The 27,793-nt window shown below is 40.3% G+C and overlaps 1 protein-coding gene across 5 annotated transcripts in view; it reads right to left on the minus strand.

The window, feature by feature from the left end:
- CCSER1 (coiled-coil serine rich protein 1) overlaps positions 1 to 27,793 on the minus strand; it is a 742,538-nt gene that overhangs the window by 663,699 nt on the left and 51,046 nt on the right. For 4 of the 5 annotated variants that reach the window (XM_052776386.1, XM_052776395.1, XM_052776416.1 and 1 more), the window contains exon 2: positions 1,229 to 2,587. In XM_052776386.1, coding sequence (XP_052632346.1) covers positions 1,229 to 2,543 — 1,315 coding nt within the window. In that variant the 5' untranslated portion in view covers positions 2,544 to 2,587. Of the gene's footprint in view, positions 1 to 1,228; positions 2,588 to 27,793 lie in introns of those variants that run through there. The other variant, XM_052776417.1, reaches the window with a different exon arrangement.

The raw sequence follows: 27,793 nt of genomic DNA on the forward strand, positions 1-27,793 counted from the left end.
CACTTGCTGTTCTGCAATACACTCTAGTAAGTCAGATTCAAAAGGATGAGCTCTTTCACAGATGAGCCAATGTTGCAAGGAAAACCAACCAAGTGCTCAGGACCAAAATGGAAATATTTTTTCTCCCAATTGACTAAGGTTCAGAGGGAAAGAGGTCCATTCTGGTGAAAGCCAATTTAGTGGATTAATTTGACTTTATATTGCCATTTATGTACAAGATATCCGACCAAGCCTTGCAGTGAGAAATAATTCAAAAAGCAAGATTGCTTTTGATTGCTTATAATCTACATGCCTAGATAAATGTCCAAGCAAAAAGATGGGTATGAATTCATATGCGTTTACACTCATTCATTTTCTAATACAAACACTATAAATGCAGTCTTGTTAACTCTCACAAATTTTGGCCCACGAGATACAGCCTCAGGATTATGCAAGAAAGCACCAGTCTTTAGGTTGGTTTGAGAAAATAAACTGTCAGAGATAAATGTCGTCTGACAGGTGTCCTTCACTCAAGGGCCTGGTGCCTTTATTCATCTGCATCTCTATAGACTGCGATTTCTAGGCACAGCCTTTCCACTTAATCTTGTTAATATTTCCAAATTCCTTTTCATAAGCTAAAGATCCAGTGTGAAATTTAGATGGTAATTAACTCTGTTTCATAGATTACATAATAAGAACTTGCACAATATTATTTCAGATGGGAGCAGAAACAGGATCTCTCATACTCTGCCACAGAGACATCCACTCCAAGCTACTCTATAACATCAGTTGAATAGAGCAAGCAAGAGTCGGGAAATTGCAAAACCCAGATCAATATAAGATAAACTGTGTTATTTTTCATAACCAGACTAAAAGAAGGTTTGTTTCTCTGGCAATGTTTCCATCTCAAACAATGCAACTCTCTGGCTCAAGTCCAAAATAGGCATGCCTCAAAAATCCCAGCTTCAGCCTTCAACAAGAGACAAGAATCAATACTCTCTTAATTCATTTTCTACCACAGGAAAGCACAGCTGTGAACAGCACTGATGGGCATTAGCAAACTGTTAAATGCAAACTCAAAAAATCACAGACTTTTTAATTTCTACAATTTTGGAAGGAGGACACATTTCACAACTTACTAGCTAGCATTTGCAACTCTACAAAAACACTTTATGACCAAACAATTCTTACAGAACTGAGCCCAAAAAAACCCGACCAAACCCAACAATGAAAAGACCACGAGACATACCTTTAGAATGGTTTGTTTCATAACCCTGTTGTGTTTTAAAGGACTGAGGTTCAGAACATGGAACAATCTTAGACTCCATTACAGGAATTGTCTCTCTTGTGTGCTTGCACAGCGTGCTTTCATCTCTGTCCCCACTCAACCCCTGCGCCTTTGGAGAGAGTATCACTGGTTCTTCTCTGTGCTGTAACGCAAAGGTTTCTAAATGTGCATTTGCCGAGTTAATTTCTCCTATGTGCCTGGCATCGTTAACATGTAGTTCATTGGCTTGCAACAATACTTTTGTTTGATTAGGAGCTGCGGTTTTGAATAAGGTATTAGATTCAACACTACACGAGCTTGCATGACTCACAGGAGATACACCAGTAGAATGGCCATTACTTTCCACAATATACGTTCCCCCTGCAGGAGCAGTAGCAGGATTAAAGAAGATCTGAGAGGTAGAGACATTGTGGCCAAAATCCTCTGCAAGCACCACCCCAGTCCCACTGCTGGGCAGAGCATCAACCTCCGAAACAGAATCCTCTGTCAGGGCGACAAAGTCAGAGGGGGTCTGGGCAGCCGTGAGGTCAGCTGAGAGCAGCGGGGACTGCAAGGAGCTTCCCATGCACTCTGTCGTCTCGGCTGAACACGGAGGAGAGGACTTGGCGATCACAGGTTCACTTTCCACATATGATTTAACCTCCAGCAAGCACCTGGACTGCTGCACAGAGGAAACTGACTGACTCTCCGGAACTGGTTTGGAAAATTTGTAGTGCGATGAAAAAGATTTAGGGAGAAGTTTTCGCGTGGACTGTTTGACAGAGTATCGGCTCTGCTCCTCTGCAAAGCCTGAATCATCACCCTCATTCTTCCCAGAGCTTATGCAATTTATAAAGACATTCTTATTAGCTGAGGGCTCCTTTCCTTTTTCAAAATCGTCTGTCAAAGACCTTGTTATCTTCTTGCTACGCGAGCTGCCAAAGCCAACTGAATGCCTTCCTCTGCTTTTAATGTGTTCCTCTAAGCTCAGTTTTTGAAAAGTGCTGAGACACGACTGGGCACCATTTGAGATGTTAACATTTTGACTAGCCGAGTCAGGCTTCTGCTCACTCCCTTTCTTGTTATGGAAGCTAATGGAAGGAGTGCGGAAAATACTCCGGCGCTTGCCTGTGCTCCCTGAGCTGGAGTTAGTGCTGGACGGGGAGGAGGTATGGACACCAATGGCATTAGCAGAAGAAGGTGATGAAGGAAGGGAGTCGTGTCTCCGGCTAATACTTCTCCTGAATATTGGCAACCGAGATACTAGAGTCGATCGTCTGGATCCTGAGTCCCCCATCAGGGCACAAAGTGTCCGTGGCTCTTCGCAACCAATATACTAATCTGGAATGAGAGAGAGACAAAAAAACCACCAAAACCATAAATGATTCAGCCTCAAAGTCCACTTGAACAGGCTTTAAGTCAGCCTACATACATGCGATGCCAACATGAATTTTATGTACAGCTGCAAGTTTTTGCACGTGCATTACTGAAGATTTTTAGAATTTCAGAGTGATTTCAATAGGCAGCACTGAAAACCCAGCAGCTGAGCAAAGATGTGGCTCAAAACACTCTGTAGGCGAGATACAGTATTATATATGATATATTATACAATGCAGATCATACTGGGTAACAGTATAAAATCTACATGCCAAAAGATATAAAAATACAACATCCTTGTTTTTGTAAGTTCTTGGGACAAGTCTTATAAACTGTGAACTCTCTTAAAAGAGACTTGATTTTTCATGATCCGAGTAGATCAAAACATTATTTTGTGTTCCTAAATACTCAGATTTTTGCAAGAAAGAAGAGGATTTACATTTTCTAATCTTCACTGAACTTTCAGTTGGATTTTTAATTCCTTTATGTGCTCCTGCTAAAGGCTGGATGTATCACCTTACAGCAGAGAAAATGTTGGCATTGCAGTCAAGCTAAAATATGCACCACCAAAAATTCTTCCTAAGGAGCTATAAATTCTAGGAATTTACTGTCAAAATATGGGATCATGTTTCTAGATTTGAACTTTAATGTTTCCTTTGAACACTTCTCTGAAATCCTCTTGTAGCCTACTTGCTTATAATTAGCTATTTTTGCACTTTTTTAAAATTAGTGAAAAGTGTTTCATACAGACACTTGGCATTTTTTATAAGTGTTTAAGCAATAAAAACTTATTTTGAACAGCACAGCAGATGTACTAGAAGAAAATTAATCTTTATGAAATATGTACCAGTTCTATCTCCTTTTTGTTCACGTTATAATAAACTACCGTTGTGAGAGACAGGACCACGGAGGGAGCAATAAAAACCATGTGACATATAATCACAAGAACAAGAGAGGATGTAGGTATAATGCCCAAGTGCAACTTCATGAGCTGCAAGTGTTCAGCACACAGGAGTAAAAATCAGGTCATTTATCTAAACAATGTTTGTATGTCAAGTGCAAAAACAAATTCATTGATCTAAGAGCAATTTAATATGCATTATGCAGCTACAATGACTATCTAAGAACAATATATCTATTTATACAGTATATATATACACACACACATATATAAAAATAAAAATAGGAGCAGAATATTTAAGGAGTACCGAAACTACATATATGTTATATTACTGTGAAAGAAAGGGTAATGAGTAAGTTCAGAGACTATTTCTGACTGGACATTGGACTGTACTTTCTGCATTCTTAACTTTTTTTTTTTAAAAAGCTAGTACAGCTCCAGTCTGAACATGCACTGCCAAGTAGCCACAATATTCACAAGCACCAGGAATCAATAAGCAATTTTGTAGTTTAAGATGAGAGAAACAGCTTGAGAATGATCACGAATTCCTAGAAGTCATCGGTGATCTCTGATGACAAGCTGAAACTCGACCTAGACAATACCCAGGTCCTGCGATTGAAACCCAAATTTGAATACAGGCTGATTGGGACAGAACTGATAGTACAGGCACACACATAGGTTGTCAGAATAACTTTACAACTACCAAATGAACTGATGCACAGCCAGTTGTTCCATTTCACTGACACGTAAGGTAGTTTGCATTCACACCGCTGTAAGAGCAAAAGCAGAGGCAACAACACACTGAAGCTGAGGCCCTGCAAACTCACATAGGGGCTTACGTTATACCAGCTTGTTTGTCTGTCCACAATTCAGCCTACTGAAAATGGACTTTGGAAAGCCACATGCAACCATCTCCACCCTCCCCATACAAACCTCTCTTGGTTCTTTAACTATTTCCAGCCCTATTGTGTTTGGGGTTTTTTGTTTTTGTGAACATGTACTTGCAGGCATGCTGCTATGTATGGATATGCACACACACACACAAACACAAGATTATTTAGCGATTGTGACAGTTTTTCCTTGTATTTTAAGGAGACATCATAACTGCTGAAAAAAAGACTTTAGAATGCAATTTTACAACTGCAGTAGATGAGGAAAATATTTTAAAAATATGTTAAATTGCTATAGGCATCTTATGCTCAGACAAAACGTTTGCTCCCATCATTCTCTCCCTTGCCCACACCTTAGCTGTCAGTTCACTGGAGAACAAACTATCCTGGTTTATAATTACGAAATTCTCCGAGTTGAGAGCAGAAGGAAGCAAAAAACTGAGCAAAAAGCAGGTATTGTAACTTTCGCTGGAAATACAAAGGCTGTATCTAAATAATAATGGAGATTATTCCTAATAACTGACCCATGAACATACACAGCCTTAGCTTTCCAGGTGGTAACAATTTTTAATAGAATACATTGCCTCTAACTGCAGATAACAAAATGGCATTTATTCATTCTTCCTTCCTTGCCTCTTGAAGGAAGAGCACAAAAACTGTGAACGTTTCTCTTCTTGTCTAAACAGCAGAAATCCTCACCCATAAAATACGAACTAATTACAATATACTGTTCTTTCTAGGTCTACAATAGCTATCAGAAGACATTTCTTAACACACACACATCCATGTATATATGCATATATGAATGCTTACATGCATATACAGTTTGAATATTGTGAATATTTTATTGAATTTTGAATATTATTTGCATATACCATTTATTTTATAGATACATATCTATACACACACATTTTGCAGAGTAAAAGTGCTTAAGTTTAGCACTGAGTTAAAGTGACAATTCTACTTGCAACACAGGAAAAAATAATATGTATTTCAAGATATTAATACCCTCAGAAATTGAAGAAATAAAATCTTTCATTAATTTTTTTGCTTATTGCAGAGGAGTTATAAACTATCATATATGTCCTATTATGAGCAAAATAAGTGTTTCCTTTCAGTCTTCACATTTAACAATCACTTATGCTTACCACTTTATAACAGTAACCCTTACAGAGTGAAATTCACTCCAGGTATATATTCTCTACAAAACCACTAATTTTCTGTATCTAGCATCCTTATCCCTACTGGCATCATTCTTAAAAGTTGCAGCAGAGGAAAAAAAACAGCAAAGACACCTTTGCAATGGTATTATGCCATTCCAGACAACTCAAATTTAAACTGGACAACAATTCTGATCCTACACAGTCAATCTAGGACCTAATAAATGTTTGAAAATAATTAACCGCAGCCAGAGTAATGGTGGATTATTTCAGGATCTGCTCTTCCTCAAGAGCTTGGCTACAGCTCACAGTTTCTGAGCTCCTGTGCTGAAACCAGTGCAAATGAGAAACAGGCAGTGTGAACAAAACGTTTTCCCTCTTATTAGCAATTTAAGAAGTTAATCAAATGGAAACAGTTTCCTTTCACACTGGTCTCCACCAAGATGTTGCAAAATGGAAATTAATCTCAAAAATATCTTAAAGTTGTGTATTTAATTGCCAGAGAAAAAGAAGAGGCCAAGTTTTTTATACTTGGGTCTGGCTTATTCTTTCCACACAGGAGATCATTGGAAGAACCATCCAATCATACCATATTAGGCCTTTATCTTGCCTACAGCAGTTGTATGAGTATAAAATATGTAAATGTACAGGCTAAGAATTATACAACAAGCTCTGAATTTTATATATTACTGTATCTTGTCAAAAGAAACAAATTGCTCAACTTTCAGACAGTGAGTGTAATGGCGGAAAAAACCACAAGTGTTAAAACAGATAAAGGTGTCAAAATATTACACGAATGTCTCCAGAGAAATCGACTCCACCAGTCCAACAGCTGAAAAATAAAACCCAGTATTTTTTATTTCAGCTTCTGCCGAGCAGTTACTTACAGAAGTGTGCCTGAGTGCAGTGCATTCAATAAAGAGCAAATCTCACTGGTGGTTTTGAACTCCAGTAGATGGAGCTGTGGATCTACTTTTTCATTGACTGCATGTATGAAAAAGCAAGTCAGTGCCTTTTACATTTCTCATTGCCTTTGAGGCAAAATTTAGGACTTGAAATTATTTGTGAATTTTACCATTATCATAATTACATGTACATACCAAAAGCTAATATATGTTTATTCAACAGAGAACTGTAACGCGTAGGCCGGTACAAACACTCCCTTTATAAATAACCAGCCTGCTACTACCTCTCAACATGTTTTAAACAAAGCTTTCCTAATGTTCTCCTTAAAGGTGCGCCTCCTAGAAATATCAAACAATATCTTCCATGCAAGGAACAAATCTGAATTAGCTATCCAAGTTTAAATTGGGAGATGACATGACACATAGGTGAAAGGCCCCAACTTCAAATCAGAGCAGAACATCGATACCCATCTGCTCCCTACCTCTCTCCTCCACAGCAGTATGATTTTTAGGCTACACTCAAAGTTTAAGGAAGATGATACACTTTCTTTAATGCTTTGTATCAGGAACCATATAATAAAGCAAAACACACAGGACTAACACATGAATCAAGCTGCAAGCCTACTCCAGCCCTCACATGAGCACTACCATATGGCAGGAGGCAACAACCACATGATAGACATAGTCTGTACAGACCAGCTGGCTCCAGACTTACACAGAAATTAAATTTACCCCAGGATACTACAAATACCTACAAAAACACATGAAAACAAATATTTTTAATTGTTGGTGAGTCAACAGAAGTCCTAATGCAGCTGGTGCACTTGTAAAGAACGGTCCTTTAGCCCAACGGGTAACTTAATAGCCTGGGGATCCCACCTGAATCATTAAACTTCCATCACTCAGGATTCCAGCACTATATTGTTTTCAGCATTTAAGCATTACCACCTTCAATATTGTTCCAGTTTTACTGCAATATTATTTGACTCTCTAGTATGTTTGTGACTTGTTTTTATCTACATAGCTCCCAAAGGTCACTACGTGTGAGCAATCCTGTACACAGGGAGAACGTAAGAGCCTAAAAAAGTCATTAAAATATTGTTTTACATTTAAAACAAAAGCAAAAAAAGAAACACCTGCATAGAAATAATTAGGGCTTTAGCTGTTATCAAGGATAATGTAACTGGATTAATAGGGCCTTACTGAAAATACTAGCAGAGCCCAATGCCTGTACAATAGAAGGCGCTAGCTAAGAAAGATGGGATTGTTGATACTGAAGCAATTTGTTTTTGCAAATGAAATGAGTGAAATTCCTTCTAATACATAACAGCTCCATTTGCTTCTGTGAATAACACTTTTCCCTTTTCTTTCCTTGTGCGTGTAACCCTTGCAGCGTGGTACAAAGCTCAAGAATGTATTTTGTGGAACAGTGGCCACAGCCGTAATCTTGGCGTGAAATTTTATAAGCTACTACCATGTCCGCACTTGCTTGGAGTTTGATTTTTCTCAACAGTTTTTATAAACGAAAGAATACCCAACATAGGGAGTTAGAACTTTAAAAAATTATGTGTGTCTACACATGCACACACGTACAACTCCACGCACTTTTTCCCTCTGTACTAAAAACTGATTGGGCAAAATAGCTTTTATACATCTGGAAATAGCTTTTAGATATCTGGAAAAAAAGAATACAGAATCAAAGCACTGAGGTATCATAAGGCAAGACATGCGATTTCTTTCAGTTTCCTGTGTCCTGCAGCCCAGGCCTATCTTTAATTTCAAATGCTCCTGTGCTATCAGGAAGTAAGAGAGGAAGCACGCAAATAAATTTGCAATAAATAAATTTGAAGGCACACACACATCAAAACCCCTTCTCCCATTTTGACTGGTCTCAGTCAAAACTGGTACCAGTTGAAGACAGCTATTTCTTAAGTTTGTAACTGCTATTCCTAGCACTGGGATGAAGTTAGAAGTGTAACAAACATTCAAAGAAGAAAACTGGAGATAAGTTATCTATATATCCTCTTTTGACTTTAAATTAGCCAGAAGGCAAACATTAGCATGAGACAGGTCACATGCAACTCATTCTTTCATTCGTTATCACTGGGTATGTAAATCCATCCCGCTTGTACCAGGTGAACTGCGGGTTTACTGAAAGAGAACCAGGGAAACTGATCTCTAGAAATGTAGAGGCCACAGTTCTCTCCTACCTACGTTTATTTAAATCATCCCCTACTTCAAATGCTTCTGTATCACACCAAAGGTTCTCTCAAAGCACTTCAGTATAATATACAAAACATCGGGACAGAAGTGAACCAATCTTACTGGTAGTATTTACATACACCCAACAGCCAGTTACTCTTCAGTAAGAGCTGGGATAATCTACTAGAAAAAAGTTGACCGTGTGAAGAAGATAAACAACTAACTTTCACCTATTCAACAATCAGAAACAAACAGGTCAGAAACAGGGCAAGGACCATACCACTGTGAAGCAGCAGTCACATTCATGTGACTGGGTTTTGGTGTGTTGTGTTGTGTTGGTTTCTTAACAGAGGTATCTCTCACCTCTATCACTTACCTGGATTCTGGAGAAGTGTACAATGCATTTCTTACAACATCTGGTATTCACAATACTTATAGTTTAACTATAAAACAGTTACAAGTATAAACAATAATGTGGAAATAGAAGTATCGAAGAGTATATGCTCGCTTTGTGATTCAAATATCATGGCACCAACTCCCCTGATTACCTTTCCCAAATGTGTTTGTAAGCAATTAATTATTCACTTTTAACAAGTGGACTTACACAGGTCCCTGAGTGTATGTGGAAATTATACCATAACAGGACAAAAAGACATCGACTAATGTTGAGACATCTTTGGTGGACATAGAAATGGCAGTCTCGTGACCGGGTAGGATTCAATAGGATCAAATGGCATCCTTCTTCCCTCACATGTTTCTCTCCTCTCACCCCTACTCATGATGCACAATGGTAGTGTTTTTATGATGCTTAGAGATAGCAGAAAATCTTGTTCAATTAAGGCTTTAAGGAAAATAATTAAGTTTGGACTTCACACTAAATACTAGGATTTAGTCATAAATACGGGATGTGTTCATTTATAGACAGCAATTTGACTTTCAGCTGTATTTTATTTTAACCAAAAAGGAAAAGCAACCTAGAAAGAATCAAGGATCTTCTTTTTTTCCTTCATGAGGGAAAAATAGGTGTAACATGCTCATTGGAGCACTGACTCATTTGCGCATTGGAAAACAGCAGATCTAGCATTTGCCTCAGCCCGGGACATTAAGAGAGGGAGAGACTCCTTTCCAGCCATTTGCTCTGGAATCCGAGTAGAACAGATCACCACTGCACAAGCCAGCTGCTATTCTCAGGAGGAAAATATTGGGAATAACACTGCCCTAGCTCTGTACCCATGGTGCACCGTTCATTGCATGAAATTTGTCAGCTGCGTGAAGGAAAGCACCAATATTGGCTACAACTCCCACAGGCATTCAAAGCATCTCTATCAGCTTGCCCACTGTCCTGGTTTCAGCTGGGATAGAGTTAACTGTCTTCCTAGTAGCTGGTACAGTGCTGTGTTTTGAGTTCAGTATGTGAAGAATGTTGATAACACTGATGTTTTCAGTTGTTGCTCAGTAGTGTTTAGACTAAAGTCCAGGATTTTTCAGCTTCTCATGCCCAGCCAGTGAGAAAGCTGGAGAGGCACAAGAAGTTGGCACAGGACACAGCCAGGGCACCTGACCCAAACTGGCCAACGGTGTATTCCATACCATGTGACGTCCCATCTAGTATAGGAACGGGGAAGTGGGGGCAGGGATTCACCGCTCGGGGACTGGCGGGGTGTCGGTCGGCAGGTGGTGAACAATTGCACTGCGCATCATTTGTACATTCCAATCCTTTCATTATTGCTGTTGTCATTTTATTAGTGTTATCATTATCATTATTAGTTTCTTCTATTCTGTTCTATTAAACCGTTCTTATCTCAACCCACGGGTTTTGCTTCTTTTCCTGATTTTCTCCCCCATCCCACTGGGTGGGGGGGAGTGAGTGAGCGGCTGCGTGGTGTTTAGTTGCTGGCTGGGGTTAAACCACGACACCCACAAAAAGACCCCACAACTTCCTTAAAATATTCTGCTGGCTCACAGGACGTCCTAAGTGTCTCTAAAGCGTGATCTGGCTGATTTGCACAGTCAGTAGTGAATTCAAGTTCTGCCTTAACGTGCTCCTTCTAAAATCTGTTTTTCGATGTGTTACAAATGTGTACCTCTTGCTGACTTCAAGCAACCATCTCATAACCATCTCAGCACTATGCAGTCCCAGCAGAACTGTGAGTCTTTGTTCTGTGCTCTCCCGTGTCTATTCCTCTTATCTTCCTGAACCACAACTTCAGTGTCATCAGCAATTTATTTTTTATGCTAAAGCTTCCTGCACGTTTTCCAGTCTGGCTGCTTTTCAGTCTCAAGTGCTGCCTGCTTCTGCTGTGTATATGGCAACCACAGTGACAACAAGGGCTGGGGTCATTTATCACCTCTGTCACCGGCTGAACGTGTGACCTTAACTGCATTAAAATGGACCAAATCCTCATCTGTTGTAAATTCATGGAGCTCCACTGAAGTGAATCATGCTGATTTAAACCATTTGGCCTTTCATCCCTATAAGCCTCAGTCACCCCATCTGTAATTCTTTAACTCTTGCAAAAGCAACACATGGACATGTATGATGTAGTCCCTCCTAGTACACAGACTCCCAATTTAAGTGGATGGAAGCAGGATTTTGTTTGCATCTTTTTTTTATGCTGAATCCCTTAATGGATTATAATGAAAACTGATAAAACCCTAACAAATTAATCATGCAGTTCTGAAGATCCATACACCTGTACTCCATTCCTACTTCTCCCTAACTGTCTGTTCAGAGCCACTGTTGAAAATAGAGTACTGAGATAGAGGGACCCATGGTCCACCTTACATCCTCACAGTGAAAAGGAATGGGCAGTAAGAACTCTTCCAAGTGATCCAGATAAATGAAAGGATTTAAAAAAAAAATAAATTGAATCAATGTGGCTAATAGTACTCATGAAAGCAAACCATGAAAGCTTTGCCTAACATTAGGCAGACTAATTTACAGATTGGTCTTTGATTAATAATAAGGTAATTGTAGTACATGACTGTAGCAGCTGTTGACTATGTTACCATGAAATAATATATCATTAACAGCAACAGAAGCAAGAATGCTCTTTTCCAAATTCCCCTAAGCTCAACAGAAAAAAACCAACAATTTCGAGCTCATGCCTTGAAAGAATTCTGGTTGTGCAAAATGAACTGATAATCCTCAGACTGACTGTTCTAGGCAAGGTACTCACAGCTTACTAAACTCTAATGAAAGGGAACCACATGATTCCTGTTCCCTGCAGGTTTTACCACACATAAGATGTGTGCCTCGTGGGCCTGAGTATTAAATACACCCATAATTACCATCCCAAATATTGTGTAATTTTATTATTTTAATTGCAAACTAATTGCTTTAGTTTCTTTATGTTAACGTACTCCACTGGACACCACTTATAAGAAGAATACATTTTTAGGTATCAATCATACTACACTTAGAAATAAATCATAATACTCTATCACGTTCTACTTAAGACTTCAATGCATCTTAGCAAAGACTCAGGCAATTCCCCTTTTGCTATATTGAAAATGTAATTATTGCTAGATTAGATTTATCAGACTCATTTCAATCCATCTCCTTACTAATAAAAACAATGAAAGAGAAGAAAACTCAAGACAACTGAATATATTCATACACTCAAAATCTGACTGCGAGTTGTTAATCAAACATTAAAACACAGTGGCTCACATGTCTGCAGCAATGAGTATAGCACACTTTAGCAAAATCAAGTGCCACAGAAGTAATGCCCAGAACCACATACACCAAGTTTACACACACATAGTAAAGACCTGCATTTTGTTTTGAAAACTGAAGGTTAAGAAGGTCTAAGCATAAAACTGAAGCCCAAAAAGCAAGAACAGGAAGGGGAAAAAGAAACCAGCTTGCAAACTCAGAGCTGCCTAACCAGAAAAAGCCAGCATGGAAGTTCATAGGAGTCCTAGAAAAAAACCACCCAATTTCATTTTCTTTCCTCTGGACTTAGGAACCCAACTCCCTGGAAATTCACAGCTTGTAGTCACAAAACAACACAGACTCCGTTAATGTTAGGATTCAAAACAAAGTTCAACACAGAAAAGTTTACAAGAAGATGGTATATCACAGTTTCCATTTATCCCAAATGCTAAATAAATAGCCAGATATTAAGCGAAAGAGCAAGCCTCTTGGAAGCCATCAGCTGTGTTCCCTCTACTTAGCAATGATCTGCTCTGTGACCAAGGGACCCATGAGAACCTATCCCTCTCATCTAACATAGGGATCATACTCAGGCATTGTAGTTTTTCCCTGTAAAAGCAGCTTGAGACAACTAGATGGAAGGCTGCCGAAAAGTATTGCTGCATTATCAGAGAATTATGATGTATGATACCAGGAATATTTTAACCAGATAGATATTTTAACTTCATGTTTAGAAATCATATTTTAGAAACAGCCAAATAAAGACCTTTGGATGATACCTAACATTATTTAGGAGAATGTTGTGGTTTAACCCCAGCCAGTAACTAAGCACCACACAGCCACTCACTCACTTCCCCCCCTACCCAGTGGGGTGGGGGAGAGAATCGGGGAAAAAAAGGTAAAACTTGTGGGTTGAGATAAGAACAGTTTAGTAGAACAGAAAGGAAGAAACTAATAATTACAATAATAAAATTACAATAATAATAAAAGGATTGGAATATACAAAACAAGTGATGCACAATGCAATTGCTCACCACCCACCAACCAACGACCAGTTAATTCCCAAGCACACGCCCCTTCCCCCTCTGCTGGCCAACTCCCCCCAGTTCATATACTGGACATGACGTCACATGGTATGGAATACCCCATTGGCCAGTTTGGGTCAGCTGCCCTGGCTGTGTCCCCTCCCAACTTCGTGTGCCCCTCTAGCCTTCTTGCTGGCTGGGCATGAGAAGCTGCAAAATCCTTGACTTAGTCTAAACACCACTTAGCAACAACTGAAAATGTCAGTGTGTTATCAACATTCTTCTCATAGTGAACCCAAAACATAGCACTATGCCAGCTACTAGAAAGAAAATTAACTCTATCGCAGCTGAAACCAGAATGGATAATTTTATTAATTAAAAAGTAAGCAAAACTGTTTGTCAAATTAATTTTCTACAACTTTTTCACACAAATCTTCGTTAAAATTATTCACATCAACATAACACCTTACAAACTCAAGACAATTCTAATAGTCAGCACTGTATGAGAAGAAAAAGAAGCCACCTGTCCACAGTTACTGTCAAAATCAGGTTTCACACTCAGGTCGGTGCTATTTGGGAATCAAATACTAAATCTGATTCCCAGACAAATACTTCTCCCAGCCACCCCCATTAATAGAGAAGGTGTTGTAGCAAGTAAAGGTGAAGGAGACAGAGAGCAGCGAAAAGCAACCCTTTGGGAAGAAAAACAGGGAAGGAGAAATACTGATTATATTAGGGGAGAGTGTTTCCAGAAAAGGAAAGCTGTGTGGTGGCTGCTATGAACAGATGATTAAGTTTGTTTCATTCGGCTTGCTTGAGAAACAAGAAAGTGTACACATAGGCCCAAAATGGGCGAAAACAGTTCTTTCAGTTGAGATATTCAATTAATAATCTTTTACAACTGCCTTTTGTTCTAAAGTTTATTGCCTTACCATATTGCCTCTCACAACTGTGGCAACTACCTGTTACTTGAACCTCCCTCCACCACCGTTTTCAACCAACAGCTTCTAACAATCATCCCCAAACCTGATCAGAGCAGGTGACAGTTAATCTTATTAGATAATGCTTTTACTGTAACTTCCTGGATGTCTCTGGTGTGCTTTGTCATTGTTAACCAAAACAATGGTTCAGCTTGCAAGGGTCTTTTTACTCAGACTCCATCATTATGTCCAAGCTGGTATCATTTGCTCTCCCTTACCATCAGATGTAACCCTCAAAGCTAGTCTGATTTTCTGAAAGATCAGGGACACTTGTGAAGGCATTTGTATAAAAGTTAGTGGTTTAAGTCAGTCCTAGAAGTCCAATCAAAATATTATCTTCTTAGCAGGGTACAATCCATCTGTACTCTGCCTCCTGCTTGGGAAGACAGAAAGCAGAGATAACTACACCATGCCTATAAGTTTCTTAGGAAGACAAATTGCTTTTTCTTCACAACATGTTCCCTCAAATCTAAGAAACACAGATCTGTAGCCCACATTTGGGGGGGTTTCAGCATATAAACAATTTTCAGCATATAAAAAAGTTCAGCAAATAAAAAGAGAGAAAATTGGTGAGCAAGGATGCCAGCAGCAACAGAGAAATGATAACAGAAATAATCCCTCATGTCAATTCAGAGTTGGCAGTCTGGAGACCTATCTCAAGGCAGAGGAATATAGAGCATAGGTAAGGCAGCACCCTAGCGGGAGAGATGCCTGCTGAAACACAGAACTGCTCAGAAACTCAAGGAAGAAATTAAACTCTGCTCTCAACCTAGAGAAGATAAATGTCTAGAACAGACAGTTAAAGAAAAAGCAACTGGAAAATGCAAAGTAAAAAAAAGTTAATAGAAGAGACAAAGATGGAAAAAAAGAGAAGTTTGGTGATAAAATCATGTCCAAATGAGGAAAAGTCCTCAAGTCATCCTGATTTTTTTTTTTTTTTAATTCCATTGAAAGATATCACGCAGAAGAGTTTACTGACTCTTATTGCGTAATGATATTATCTCAGAGTCGGTCAAACTCAACTGGAACTTACAAAAAGGACCTTCTGAACAAGCATGCTACAAGGCTCTTTTTTCTTGTTCTAACTCATAGATGCTAACTAATTCAATTCTACCAAGCACTTAAGCACATGCTTGACTTTAAGAATGAGAATAATCTCATCCCTATTCAGTAAAACACTTAAAAGCACATACTTAACTTTCAAAACATGAGTGGTCCCGTTGACTTCAATGGCACATAAGCACAATGCCGAGTGCTTCGGTGGATCAGCGCACAGGGATATAATTTAGCCCCCCTTCACTGGGTGATTTGGACATCCTGTGTCTTGCCATTTCATAATAAAAGACAGAACAGTAAAACAAAATTTAAAGGGTAAAATTAACTATATAGTAACTGTAAACGAAGTTGCTCTATTCTGAATGCTTTTTAGGGTTATTGTAAAAGCTGAAATGAATTCTCAGTATATTTTATACAGTAAGAACAAATGAATACATTATTTTCTTAAATTTATGCACAAGCCTAATTGCTATGCAGGCATAATTAAGATCTAAGAAACGCAAAACCAAGATACCATATGGTTCTCAGTTCCAAAAATCAGAGATATAAAAGTAGATTTCACACACTTCTGTGTGAACACAAAACTCCGATTAAAAGAAAGCTAAATACAGCAGGTCTCCATGCTTTCCTGGTTTTTTTTTTTTATATGCAGTTTTGAATGCATAAAGGAGGTGTCAAAAAACAAGCCTGGGTATTTCCCAATTACCTCAATCACTTCTAATAAGTAAACAGTTTGCACACTTATTATTTAAAGGTTAATAATTCTAGGATAAAAAAAATGGATTCAGAAGCTCATATGACTCCATTTCTGCATATATGAGATACCAACATTTATATATCACTGACCTCTGACTCAATATAGATCAGCAGTTTTGCATATTTAGTTATTCTCTTCTAAGTGACATAACTAGTTTTGCACACTGTTCATTTTACACAAGCATATTTTGGCTGCTTTAGTAGCACTTGTGAGTCTGACGAAAGTTTGTGTAGAGGAAGATATTAGTAAACAGGAGTGAAAATTCAGAAAATTAAGCTGTATGATCTCATTTACTATGTAAGCACTCACAACTGAGTAACTACAAGCCCGCAGCTAAAAGCTTTGGAGAGGCTGAAGTTTTAGCTCATGATAGTGTCTATTCATGACTTATTCCATCACACCCAAGCTCTACAACATTATATAGCAACAGTGCTTCCATACTTTCAAAGTGGCCTAAAAACATCAGAAAGCATGTTGTGAATACTAACATACAGTCTCTCAGCTGTTGCAAAAGACCCATTTTTTTCTCCATGGCCCTCAAGTGATCAGGTAACAAAACTCACACTCCCAGCAATAAATATTATTCCTATTGCAGCTTGTATTACAAAGAATCATAGAATCATAGAATCATTTAGTTTGGAAAAGACCTTCAAGATCATCGAGTCCAACCATCAACCATGCCCACTAAACCATGTTCCGGAGTGCCTTGTCTATGTGCTTTTTGAATACCTCCAGAGATGGTGACTCAACCACTTCCCTGGGCAGCCTATTCCACTGCCTGACAACCCTCTCAATAAAGAAATTTTTCCTACTATGCAAAGACTGGTCCTTCACATTATAAGGGCTTGCTTTTACATATTCAATAATTTTAGCTTATCCTGCTTAGATGTATCTGCTTCAAAGAGGAAAACGTCAGTCAGAAAGCTTCGTTGCACCTGAAAGCAAAGCTAACAACTGATTCATTACAGTCAATAGCTCAATGTCTAAGTGGATACCAGTAATGAGTCATGTCCCTCAAGGGTCCATACTGAGACCAATGCTACTTAATATCTTCACCAATGACATAGACAGTGGGGTTAAGTGCACTCTCAGCAAGTTTGCAGATGACACCAAGCAGAGTGGTGCAGTTGATATGCTAGATGGACAGGATGGCATTCAGAGGGACCTCGACGGGCTTGTGGAGTGGACCCATGCAAACTTCATGAAATTCAACAAGGCCAAGTACAAGGTCCTGGACCTGGGTCAGGGCAATCCCCAATATCAATACTGGATATCCCAATACCAATATTGGACAGGGGATGAATGGATTAAGGGCAGCCCTGTGGAGAAGGACTTGGGGATATTGGTGGATGGAACATTGGACAGAGGAGGGCCACAAAAATGATCAGCACGCTGGAACACCTCTCCTGTGAGGAAAGGCTGAGAGAGTTGGGATTGTTTAGCCTGGAGAAGAGAAGGCTCCAGGCAGACCTTACTGCATCCTTTCAATACTTAAAGGGGGCTTATATATAATTAAGACAGAGTGAGACTTTTCACCAGGTCATGTAGTGATAGGGCAAGGGGTAATGGCTTTAAACTGAAAGAGGGTAGATTTAGGTTAGATGTAAGGAAGAAGTTCTTAACTGTGAGGATGCTGAGACACTGGAACGGGTTGCCCAGAGAGGCTGTGGATGCCCCATCCCTGGCAGTGTTCCAGGCCAGGTTGGATGGGGCTTTGAGCAACCTGGTCTACTGAAAGGTGTCCCTGCCCATGGCAGGGGGGTTGAACTAGATGATCTTTAAAGGTCCCTTCCAACCCAAACCATTCTGTGAGTCTGCCCAATTCCCAGAGCTGCAAAGAAGTGTGGAAAGGCATCTAAAACCTGTGAGCTGCACAAAGCCTGCTAGAATAACTCCAAAACAAGAGACCCTGTATGCTAGTGTCAAATTTAAATTCCAGATGACACACAAAGGTGCCCCAAAACTGATTTTGAGATATGTAGCTCTGGAAAAGTCCCTTAACGAGCAATATAAAAATGAAAATAAGCCAGCAACATGATTCAGACTCTGCACACTAGGAAGGAAAATATCTTCTGTTTAGAACAACTGCTTAACACGGCTGCTGAACCAAGCCCTCCTACACCATAGCACAACATGTGAATGTATTCCCAAAACACAGCACATTTACATCTGAATACAAAAACATCTACCGATCTCCATATATTCTAATTTTCATGTACTCCTTGATCTTTTTGTTTGTTACATAATGAAGTTTTCAAACTGGCACAAACTAGTAAGTTAAAAGCCAGAACAGGGACACGTAAGCTACTGTTCTTACCAGCTTCTGTGAATTCTTGTTCATACCCGAAATAAGCATACTTGCTCAACACTGAATCTCTTTGCATATTTGCAGCTCTCCTTGTATTTTCATGAATTTATTTTCCAGAAATGGAATGCGTTCTTTGATTATTCTTCTTCAGAAAAAAAGACCAGAATAATGTCAGATTAATTCCAACAATGGTCTTCAGATTAAGCAACCTTATTTTGAAACCTTGAAAAGCAGCCTTCTGAATCCTGGTGTAGTACATCTACTTGTTATTCTTGTGGGGATATGCATAGATGGCATAACCAAGATATGGATAGCATGAATCAGGAGCAAGCACACACTGTCTAGAAGTCTCACCAGGATGGTGAGTATATTAATACTTAGCCTAGTAGCTCTCATTAGTCCTAACTGTCAACTGCATGTATTAGACAATAAGCAGTTGCTTTGCACTTGAAATCACACATTTAAGGAAGTATCCTGCCTGCAGACTCTCTTTGCACACTGTAAAAACAATCCTAACAAAATGACATAGAGAGGAGTTACAGTCCACAGAGGGGAAATGTTCGGAAGTAATGAAGGAGAGCTCTGTTGCCGGACAGCAAACTGCCAGCTTCAGAGCAAGCAAACGAACCTCTCCGCTTTAGCGGAGCAGGATGTATTTTGTGTGAAATTTCTAGAACTTAAAGTGTTACCAAGAAATTGAACTAGTGACAGCACTGTGCCATCTGCCAGCTTGGACAAGATATTCAAAAACATCTGACGCACAGCAGTCTTAACTAGTCAGTCTTACTGAGATCTTTTGAAAAATCACAATTCTGTGCAGAGGGACAATGAGTGCTTTTAAAAATCTACTATATCTGACTACTGCTAACATAGGCTGTGGCAAAAAGCGGCATATACTTCATGAGATAATTTCATAGAGTATTACATTCAATGCCTTTATGCTCAGTGATGACGTAGGATGGCAACAGCAAATCTCACTCATTTTCTTCTGTCAAGAGCATATGTCACAAAGGCAAATCTCATACATACCACGTGCAGGAGATGACTAAGAAACGAGGTAATAATCCTCCAGCATCTGACAGGGACCAGACACTATGACCTAGTAAAGGAAAATACTGAATGGAAATTAAGTCTTTTCTTAAAAAGAAAAATGCTGTTAAAAGAAGCTTCAAGACAGTTTTTCTTCTTCAATTGGTGACAAAAGTATCTAGTATTAAAAAAATAAATAAATAACATTGAGCTTATTATTTCAGAAGCTAATTATTATTTGGATTAGATGAGTGCCTGCAGGTCCTGTCTCAGGCACCCTATAGTACATGATACACCTACATTTAAGAAAACGTGGTCCATACTTCAATGGGTTTACAACTCAAATACAAATCAGACATCTGAACTTAAATGAAGGTGCAAGATGAAATTAAAATAGTGGTATAGCAACTACAGTTATTTTGTCATGCTATGAAGTTGTCTATTGTGGTTCTAAGTTAGTCTTACAAACAAGAATTACACATCACATAGACAGCTCATGGAATTCAGTAGAAATCAGTCTTCCTTCTCCTCTGCCTTGACTTAAGAGATAATACAGGTATTTTGTAACTTTTTTTAGTTAGCCACAACCTCTTCTTTCATGTTACATCAAGTTTTCTTCTCATCACTTATAATTCAAATCAGGACTTCTTAGGTCTTCTATGGTCAACCAAAAGGTTTAACAAAATACAGGAGATGTCTCTTGGTTAGCACACCTATTGGTCTTTATCTTCCTATCTGCATTCACTGAGTGCCTCAAGTCAGTGGAGTATCACTAAATTTCCTGTTTCTTCCCCTCACTGACTTTTGCCATTCCATACAATATCTTCTGTGCAGACCACAGTCCCTGAGGGATTCCAAAAGTGTCCCTTCAGACATACTTTCAGAGCCTTTAATTGTCTATGTTGCTTCTTAGTCAATGCCCAATTATCAAATCAATAAAAAAAACCTTTGTAGTTGTTTTACACCTACAAAATTTAAATTTTTGATACATGACCTTTCAAAAACTTGCATCTTATCTTTGTCTCTCTGGTTCTGCCTTCAACCTAGCTGGAAAGTGGATGCAGTCCTTTAACTTCCATCACATGCTGAAAATTACACTATTGCTGTATTACTTTTCCTATAACATCATCAATAAAATTAACACCTCTGCTTTAGTCCTAAATTCCTGTCAAGCAGGGCAGAGATTGCACTCTGTGTCACCTCTTAAGCTCATTACTGCTCTAATAATTATGTCCAGGGTTACAACATTTTTTGGCTGTGGGCCAAAGGCCATTCTATAAAATATTACAATGCATTTTCTTTAAGTCTGTTCTTTTGATCCAATCACAAACTATTTTAGAAGAGATGGCTAGCTGAAAAATAGTTGTAGCTCCAGGGAAGTCAACTAACAGCAGCCCTGATCATCACAAATTACTTTCCCTTTGTTACGTACACACCATAAACACAAGACACGCGATTCTTCGCCCTGCTACAATATTAAATACATTTTCTCTGATTCCTATGGTCAGGTCTCAATTTCTCTCTTAGATTTGTCTCTGTCTTAGAGCAATGGGGCAGGACATGGCTTTTCTCATGTCAAGACTCTAGTTGACTGCTTTTATGCTCTACCTCGTCCTTGGCTCAGAACTCTTCAAGTTCTTCACAATAAAAGTCAGGCAAAACAGACACGTACAACATTTTTACAACAACAACTGGAAATACGATCATGCAAAATATTTTATTGACGACTTCTTCCAATTAAACTTTTGTTAGAATACTGTACGTATTTGTGCCAGGGTGTGCCAAAAGGCACAGGGAGGTGGCTGGGTTGCACCAGAAGGCACTTGGAGGACCCTGGGCACCAGGGAAGGGGCAGGACCACCCCAGGGTGCTCCGAGAGACACACAGAGGCCCCTGGGGCACAAGCAAAGCTCAGACAAGGCCTGAATTCACCCACCAAAATACACACAGGGGCTGCTCAGGTCGACGTAAAGGCACACAGGGAGTTCTGGGGTACCCCAAAAGTGGTGCATAGCACGTGGGCCGCGCCAGGGCCACACTGGCCGGGTCAAGGCCCAGTGTGGGACCCACAGCCCTCGGCAGCAGAGCCCAAGGCCCAGCCCGGAGGCATGTGGAGGGCAGCCCGTGGAAGGCAGCCCTGAAGCACCGCTGGGGCTCGGGGGCAGCCACCCACGTGCAAGTACGCAGGCAATGCCCCTGCCCTGGCACGGCTCCTCCTCAGTGAGCGCTGGGGAGCGCAGCCCAAAGCCCCTGGGGCTCAGGCCCACTCCCCCAGCGGGGAGACAAAGCAGCAGGCTGAGATATCCGGATGCTCGGACCCTCCGTCCTTGCCTTGACCTTGCCCACCTGCTGGGTGCTGGGCAAAGGCCTCGTGACATCACAGGGCATTTGGTGACAGCATGGTGGGTGACGGCTCACGCCATCACCCTCTCATTGCACAGGCGCTGCTGGTGACGGGCTGAGCTCGGCTCGGGGTGACGGCGGGGGACGGTCTGTGCAGAGATTGCAGCTCGTCAGGGAGCAGCGCGATGCTCAGCCTGGGGCTCTCCCTGGTCCTCGCTCTCTGCATGGCCTCTCTCTTCCCCAGCAGCCTCGGCCTTTCCAGCCGTCCCGCCTGGGCCACAGTCATGTGGGATGTGCCTCCCCAGGACCTGGAGCAACAGGGCACTGGCACAGGGAGCCGGTGCTCCTACCGGCCCTGCCCAGCAGAGCAGCTTCAATCCTCCTCTGCCCAGCTGGGTATAACCCTGGGGTCCCTGGAGGTGGCCTGTTTGAGATGCTCAGGCCTGTGCCTGCTGCTCAGCGGGGTTTTGCTTGTAAGCTGCCTCTGCAGAAAAGCCAAGAGACACCCAAGAGAGGCGAGTGATGGGGGTCAGGCAGGTGGGATGGTGCCAGGTGGCTGAGAGCCAGGACCCACCAAGGCCTTGGGCCAACAATACCTAGGACAAGGACTAACAGCCCATGTGAAGAAGGAAGCCTGGGCAGGCGCCAAAGGTCCTCTGTCTGTTCCCCAGCCCTTTGCCCAGCCCCAGGAGGCAGAGGTGGGTCTCAGCAACAGAGGAGGAAACAAAGACAGGCTGACCCACAAGGGGAACAAGACAGAACCTGCCTGAGGTCATCTTCACACAACCTGCTGCCTGGCGTAGCCCAGCCAGGCCTAAGTTTCTCCAGGAGAGGCCAAGCCCAGCCAGAGAGGTCTCAGCCCCCTGAGGCCCCTGCCCCTTTCATCGCACTCCCTGCCCTGTTGTTTCCAGGAGACAGTTTCTCCAGGGACATCCTGCCAGGGTGACTGCTCCTGCAAGAACTACGAGCTGATCTGCCAGCTGAAGGGAAATCCTGACTTGATGAAGAGGTACCTGAGGCACCTGCGCCACTGCTACCTGCAGAATAACATCCTCCAGAGACAAGAGAAGAAGAAAATGTGGGAAGACTTGGAAGAAGAGGAGACACATTTCTCTGCTTGATCATACACCCACAGCTCCAGCAAGGCTCTGGGCAGGGCAGGACATTGCAGGGGATGCAGTGAGCAATGCTGTCCCTGTGCACTGGGACATCTCCAACAATAAATGTTTAATATGAAACCAGCTCCAAGCTATATGTAATATCAAATGAACGTTCAAAGATACAGAGGCAAGTTATTCTGCACAGGGATGTTGCAAAGTGCCTCCCAACCAAAGAGAAATCACATTCATGCTAATTGTTCAGGGTTCTCCAAAGAAAAAGCAGGAAACAAGGACGACTGCATTATCAGCAGTTAAAGCACAGTCACAAAAATCAGAACCCTCCCCTACACTGCCTGTGAATAACATTATTCCTCTAATTAGTCCCACAGGATTAAGTGAGGCTGCTCTCACAATCTAAGGTAAACACATCCAAAGGCCTGCACAGACCAACACAAAATTTTACTTCTTACTAGTTCCACTGCCAAAACACCTCCTTTGTTCCTATCACCCTGTTAACGCATCCCTCTTCATTCACAGAGAACATGCTCTCATCCTCAGCCAAGGTTACAGATATTGTAATTGAGTCTTTGACCAACTTTTAGCCGATTGAAGTATTACTACAAATCAAAGCAGGGATTTGGGTACCCACCACTGTAACAGCTGTGACTTTCTACTGTGAATAAAGGAAAACTGCCCAACTCAAACACAGGGGCACAGGAACCCAATGAATGAGAGAATGCAGAGACATAGGAGGCAAATCTGACAGTAGTGTTAGGGCTTGAGACCCCCTGGTCACTGGCCAAGAATGAACTGGTCAGAATCTGGTCTGAAATTCCATCGTTTTCAGATTTGGGGTATGTTTAATGAAGCCAGCACACTTCCAATGAGGTATGTACAAGCACATCCGTGAATGGATGATTGGTTATGTGTGTATACAAGCAAGAAGTCTTTCGGAGGGACTACAAGATGTAAAGACCAGTCCTTATACCACCATCATTCCCTGCTGTGATGTACCTATCTTGTCATGCAAAATTCATCAGCAAAAATATGCCATAGTGAATATTCCATTTGGAATGTCACCAGAAGAAGAATTGTGTGCTATTCATAAGGGCTAGCAACATATCTCTCAGGACTTCTGGACAGATTTTGTCAATACGACACAGTAGCTCTGCAGACAAAAAAAAAAAGTGTGTGTATATCTATATATGCAACACATTTTGGTTCTGAGCAATAATTTTACCTTATCAACACCCTTCTGCAACTTGTTTCCCTGACTGAATTATTGTTGTTAATATACAAGTTCATTATATATCAAGATTTTTAGTTCTACCTCAAGTTCAGTTATTTGAATCCTTCATCAATGCCTTCAGTAGTTCAGAGCAAGCAATGGGTCAGGACGAAGTCGAGGACATTTTTTTTAATATCTATTTTCTTATCATAATCCTATTTTCAGAGCTGAGTATTTTGAGATACATCCATTCCAGTTGGTTTGAGAGAAAACACCATTACTAAAGACAGTTATTTCAAACAAGAAAGTGGCTGTCTTGTCTTCTGTGCAGGCTATGACCCAAAAGCACTCTGGTATCATTTTATATCCAATGGTCAAAAGAGTGAAAATTTGAAATATCACTCCCGAATACAACTGATATAGCTGTAACAGAAATGTGTGTGTGGTCTTTCAAGGCCAAACAAAGGTTTCTGAGGGTAAAAGTCTTTTGAGTTTTGGGAGGTATTTTGTGCTAGTAAGGAGAGTAAAGTACTGAAGTATGGGAAAGCAGGTTACTCTAGCTGAAAAGACAGGACACCATTTCTTAAATAAATACGGCTTTAAGAGAAGTGGTTTCATACTTGTAGGAGAGCTGGTTGTCTTCAAATCTCAAGCCTAGGAGCTTCACTTTTTCATACAAAGAAAGTGATTTAGTTTTAGAAGAAAAGGCATGGAAGAAAAACAATGTGTTTCAGAGCCATAGCACCCTGACTGTCCTGCAAACATGAAGAGCACAGCAAAAGTCAAGTCAACAGATGCCTTTAGCAGACAGGGAAGTTAGTGACAGAGCAACTCTCTCCCCCTCACAACAACTTCAGCTTCACTAAAACTGACCTTCATTAAACTGCACTTCTTTCTACTGACGGTCAGAGCTAAACCTCTGCAGGGCCAGCATTTCGTGTTTGCATCTAATAGAAAGTCAGCTTAGATCAGCAGCACATTATTTGCATATTACTTGCACTTTTAACTCCTCCAGGGACATCAGAGAGGTTGGACAAGAAAAAAAAAAAAAAAAGCCTTTTGAGAAGTAAAAAATGGTCATTCTACGAATGCAGCAGTAGACAAATGCAGAACAGAAGTATTGAAGAACAAGCCCCTTAATTTTGGCGAACCTCATAACTGTACAACTCCAATGCCAAAATGAGGTCCACATCCCTAGAAGCAACTACTGGATAGGTCCAGGGGCAAAAAACCCTAAAAGCATGGTGTACGCTTTGGAATTAAATCTGACTGGGAGAAGATCCGGTACTGTGTCAGGAACTAGACCAAAGTGGGAATGACTTTGGAAGCCTACTCCTTCAGCTCCATTAGAAACAGCAAGTGAAAACCAAACAGGTAAGATGTGCTGAATGCTAAACTTAATGACTGTCTTCCTAGTGAGAATAATACCCACGCCTCACCACCAGAACTACAGTGCATATCCCAGGAAAGTACAGACTATTAGTGCAACTAATGCAGTCTTACACAGTTTTATCACTCATCCAGATATCATCAAGAAGTATCACTGAACAATAGAAGGATTTTTTTTGCTTGTGTTTTATCCTCAGAAGACGCTTTGTATGCCACAGTGGCCCAATAAGGCAAAATAATCCAAGATGCAACAAAGAAATCTATTAGAAATTTGTCCACATACAAAAACCATGCCATCTGTTCCCATTTATTGCACTCTTGATAACTTTGTGCATAACAAAGAAATGAGTATTCAGCCTTGACTCATCCTCAATTAGATGAGGGATAGAGATCAAACATCTACAGCCTGCAAAATTACTACCAAGGAAAGATCTGACAATTATTGATTGGCTTAAGCAGAATTAAAAAAAAAAATAAACAAACAAGTCATGGACTTCTAATGCACTGTAAATGAACTGTAGAAAGAGACAATAACACTTTGTAAGGAATAGATCAAGTTTCAGACTTGACAAAACTGCTAAAAGAGCTTTTACAGTTAAAAAAAAATACTGAAAAAAAGGGAAGCCTTTTGCCTTTTCTTACAGCTTTGGTACTATTTTCAAGAACTTAAGAATCCAAGTCCCATAAGACTACATATATCTCTAGCAAAGGGCTATGCGAGAAAGTCATAAGTTCATCAGTTTTCCACTGAAGGAAATATTATACACATTTCTACACATTATACATGCATTAGACATTTTTCCATAGAACTGTAAGGCTGAATTAGAAAAAGGAAGTTAATCAATACATTCCTCGGAAGGCTATAAAGGCTAACACACTATTCACAACAAACAATACCAGATTCTTCTTAGAGAACATGACTAGACAGGAACAATTTTAACTGACACTTTTAAAAATAAATCCTATTACAGCCAGTCAATCCCTTTCTACTTCCCACACCATGGCTAATTCTAGTGGACTTTTGATTCAGATTATATTCTTCAGACTACTCCAAGGCTGAGCTGATCTATCAAAACTTGCAGTGGAAATCTGCCTTTTTCCCCTGTTCCCATCATCTTGTATCCTCTTCTGACATAACTTTGTACCTACCTTGCACCTCCTCAGTATTCAATAGTATTATAAAGCAAGAACCTTCCAGCAGTAGGGAAAACTGGAATTAACATCCAGTATCTGGAATTCCCTTTATTAATGAAATATATAGTATTCAAAAGGGGTAAAGAGACTGACAAGACAATGTCTTTCAGCACTGCCTCCAAGGTGGTACCATGTCATTTAACAGATGCTATGCCCCTGGGCAGCTCTCCATCAACCCTGCAGCTGTGGCTGTCTTTGCAGAAACATTAGTCTTCAAGACACCTGTGGTGTCCCCCTGCACATCTATGGTGCCTTGTGTGATCTTGGGGAAGTCACTTAGTCATTCAAGCATTAAAATGGAGAATCCTTTACAGGGTTATTGAAAAGATTTAATGCAATGTCTATATTAGAACCCTAAAACCTTTAAGTGGCAAACCTTTCTGGAGCAAACAGTGGGGACAAATAGCACCAAAAAGAAAAACTGTCTTACAAATGGAATACAAATTAATAATGAATTATTTTAGTATTATCCCAAACCTTCAAGTGGGAAAGTTCTGTTGCTAATTGTTAGACCGTACATCTGCCGTTTGCTGAGAACATATGGTGCAATTGTAACAGGAACTGCTGACTAAGGGAATACAGCACTTTATTTGGATAATAAAGCATAACTTGAGAAGCACTTGCATTGTTCATCATCTTGCACTAAGCATATATAAGTTGCTCTACCATTGAGTATCAGGATTTGGGCACATATTTGCATGGCCCTGCTTTGCAGTAGGACTAATCCACAGGATCCAATATGTGTACTCGTTTTTGTGTCAAATTAGATGATTCACATGCTCAAATAAACACAGGAGTGTCTTCCATGCTGAAGAATGGGTGATGGTAGAGGACTGGAGTAATAAGAAGTTCAAGTAAATATGAACTCATTTACACTCATTCATACATTTCAAATTGGTTAGCACACACTAACTAATTAGTTAGCAGGTTTTTGATGGACATATTTTGGTTGTAGAGTTCAGTTAAGGCTTTCAGGACAGATCATAAGTCTGAGCTGTCACCCAGACACTTTTTTAAAAAAAAAAATTTTTATCGAAACAAAGAT

This window comes from Harpia harpyja, chromosome 2, assembly GCF_026419915.1.
Source record: "Harpia harpyja isolate bHarHar1 chromosome 2, bHarHar1 primary haplotype, whole genome shotgun sequence".
In the NCBI taxonomy this organism is placed as follows: Eukaryota; Metazoa; Chordata; class Aves; order Accipitriformes; family Accipitridae; genus Harpia; species Harpia harpyja.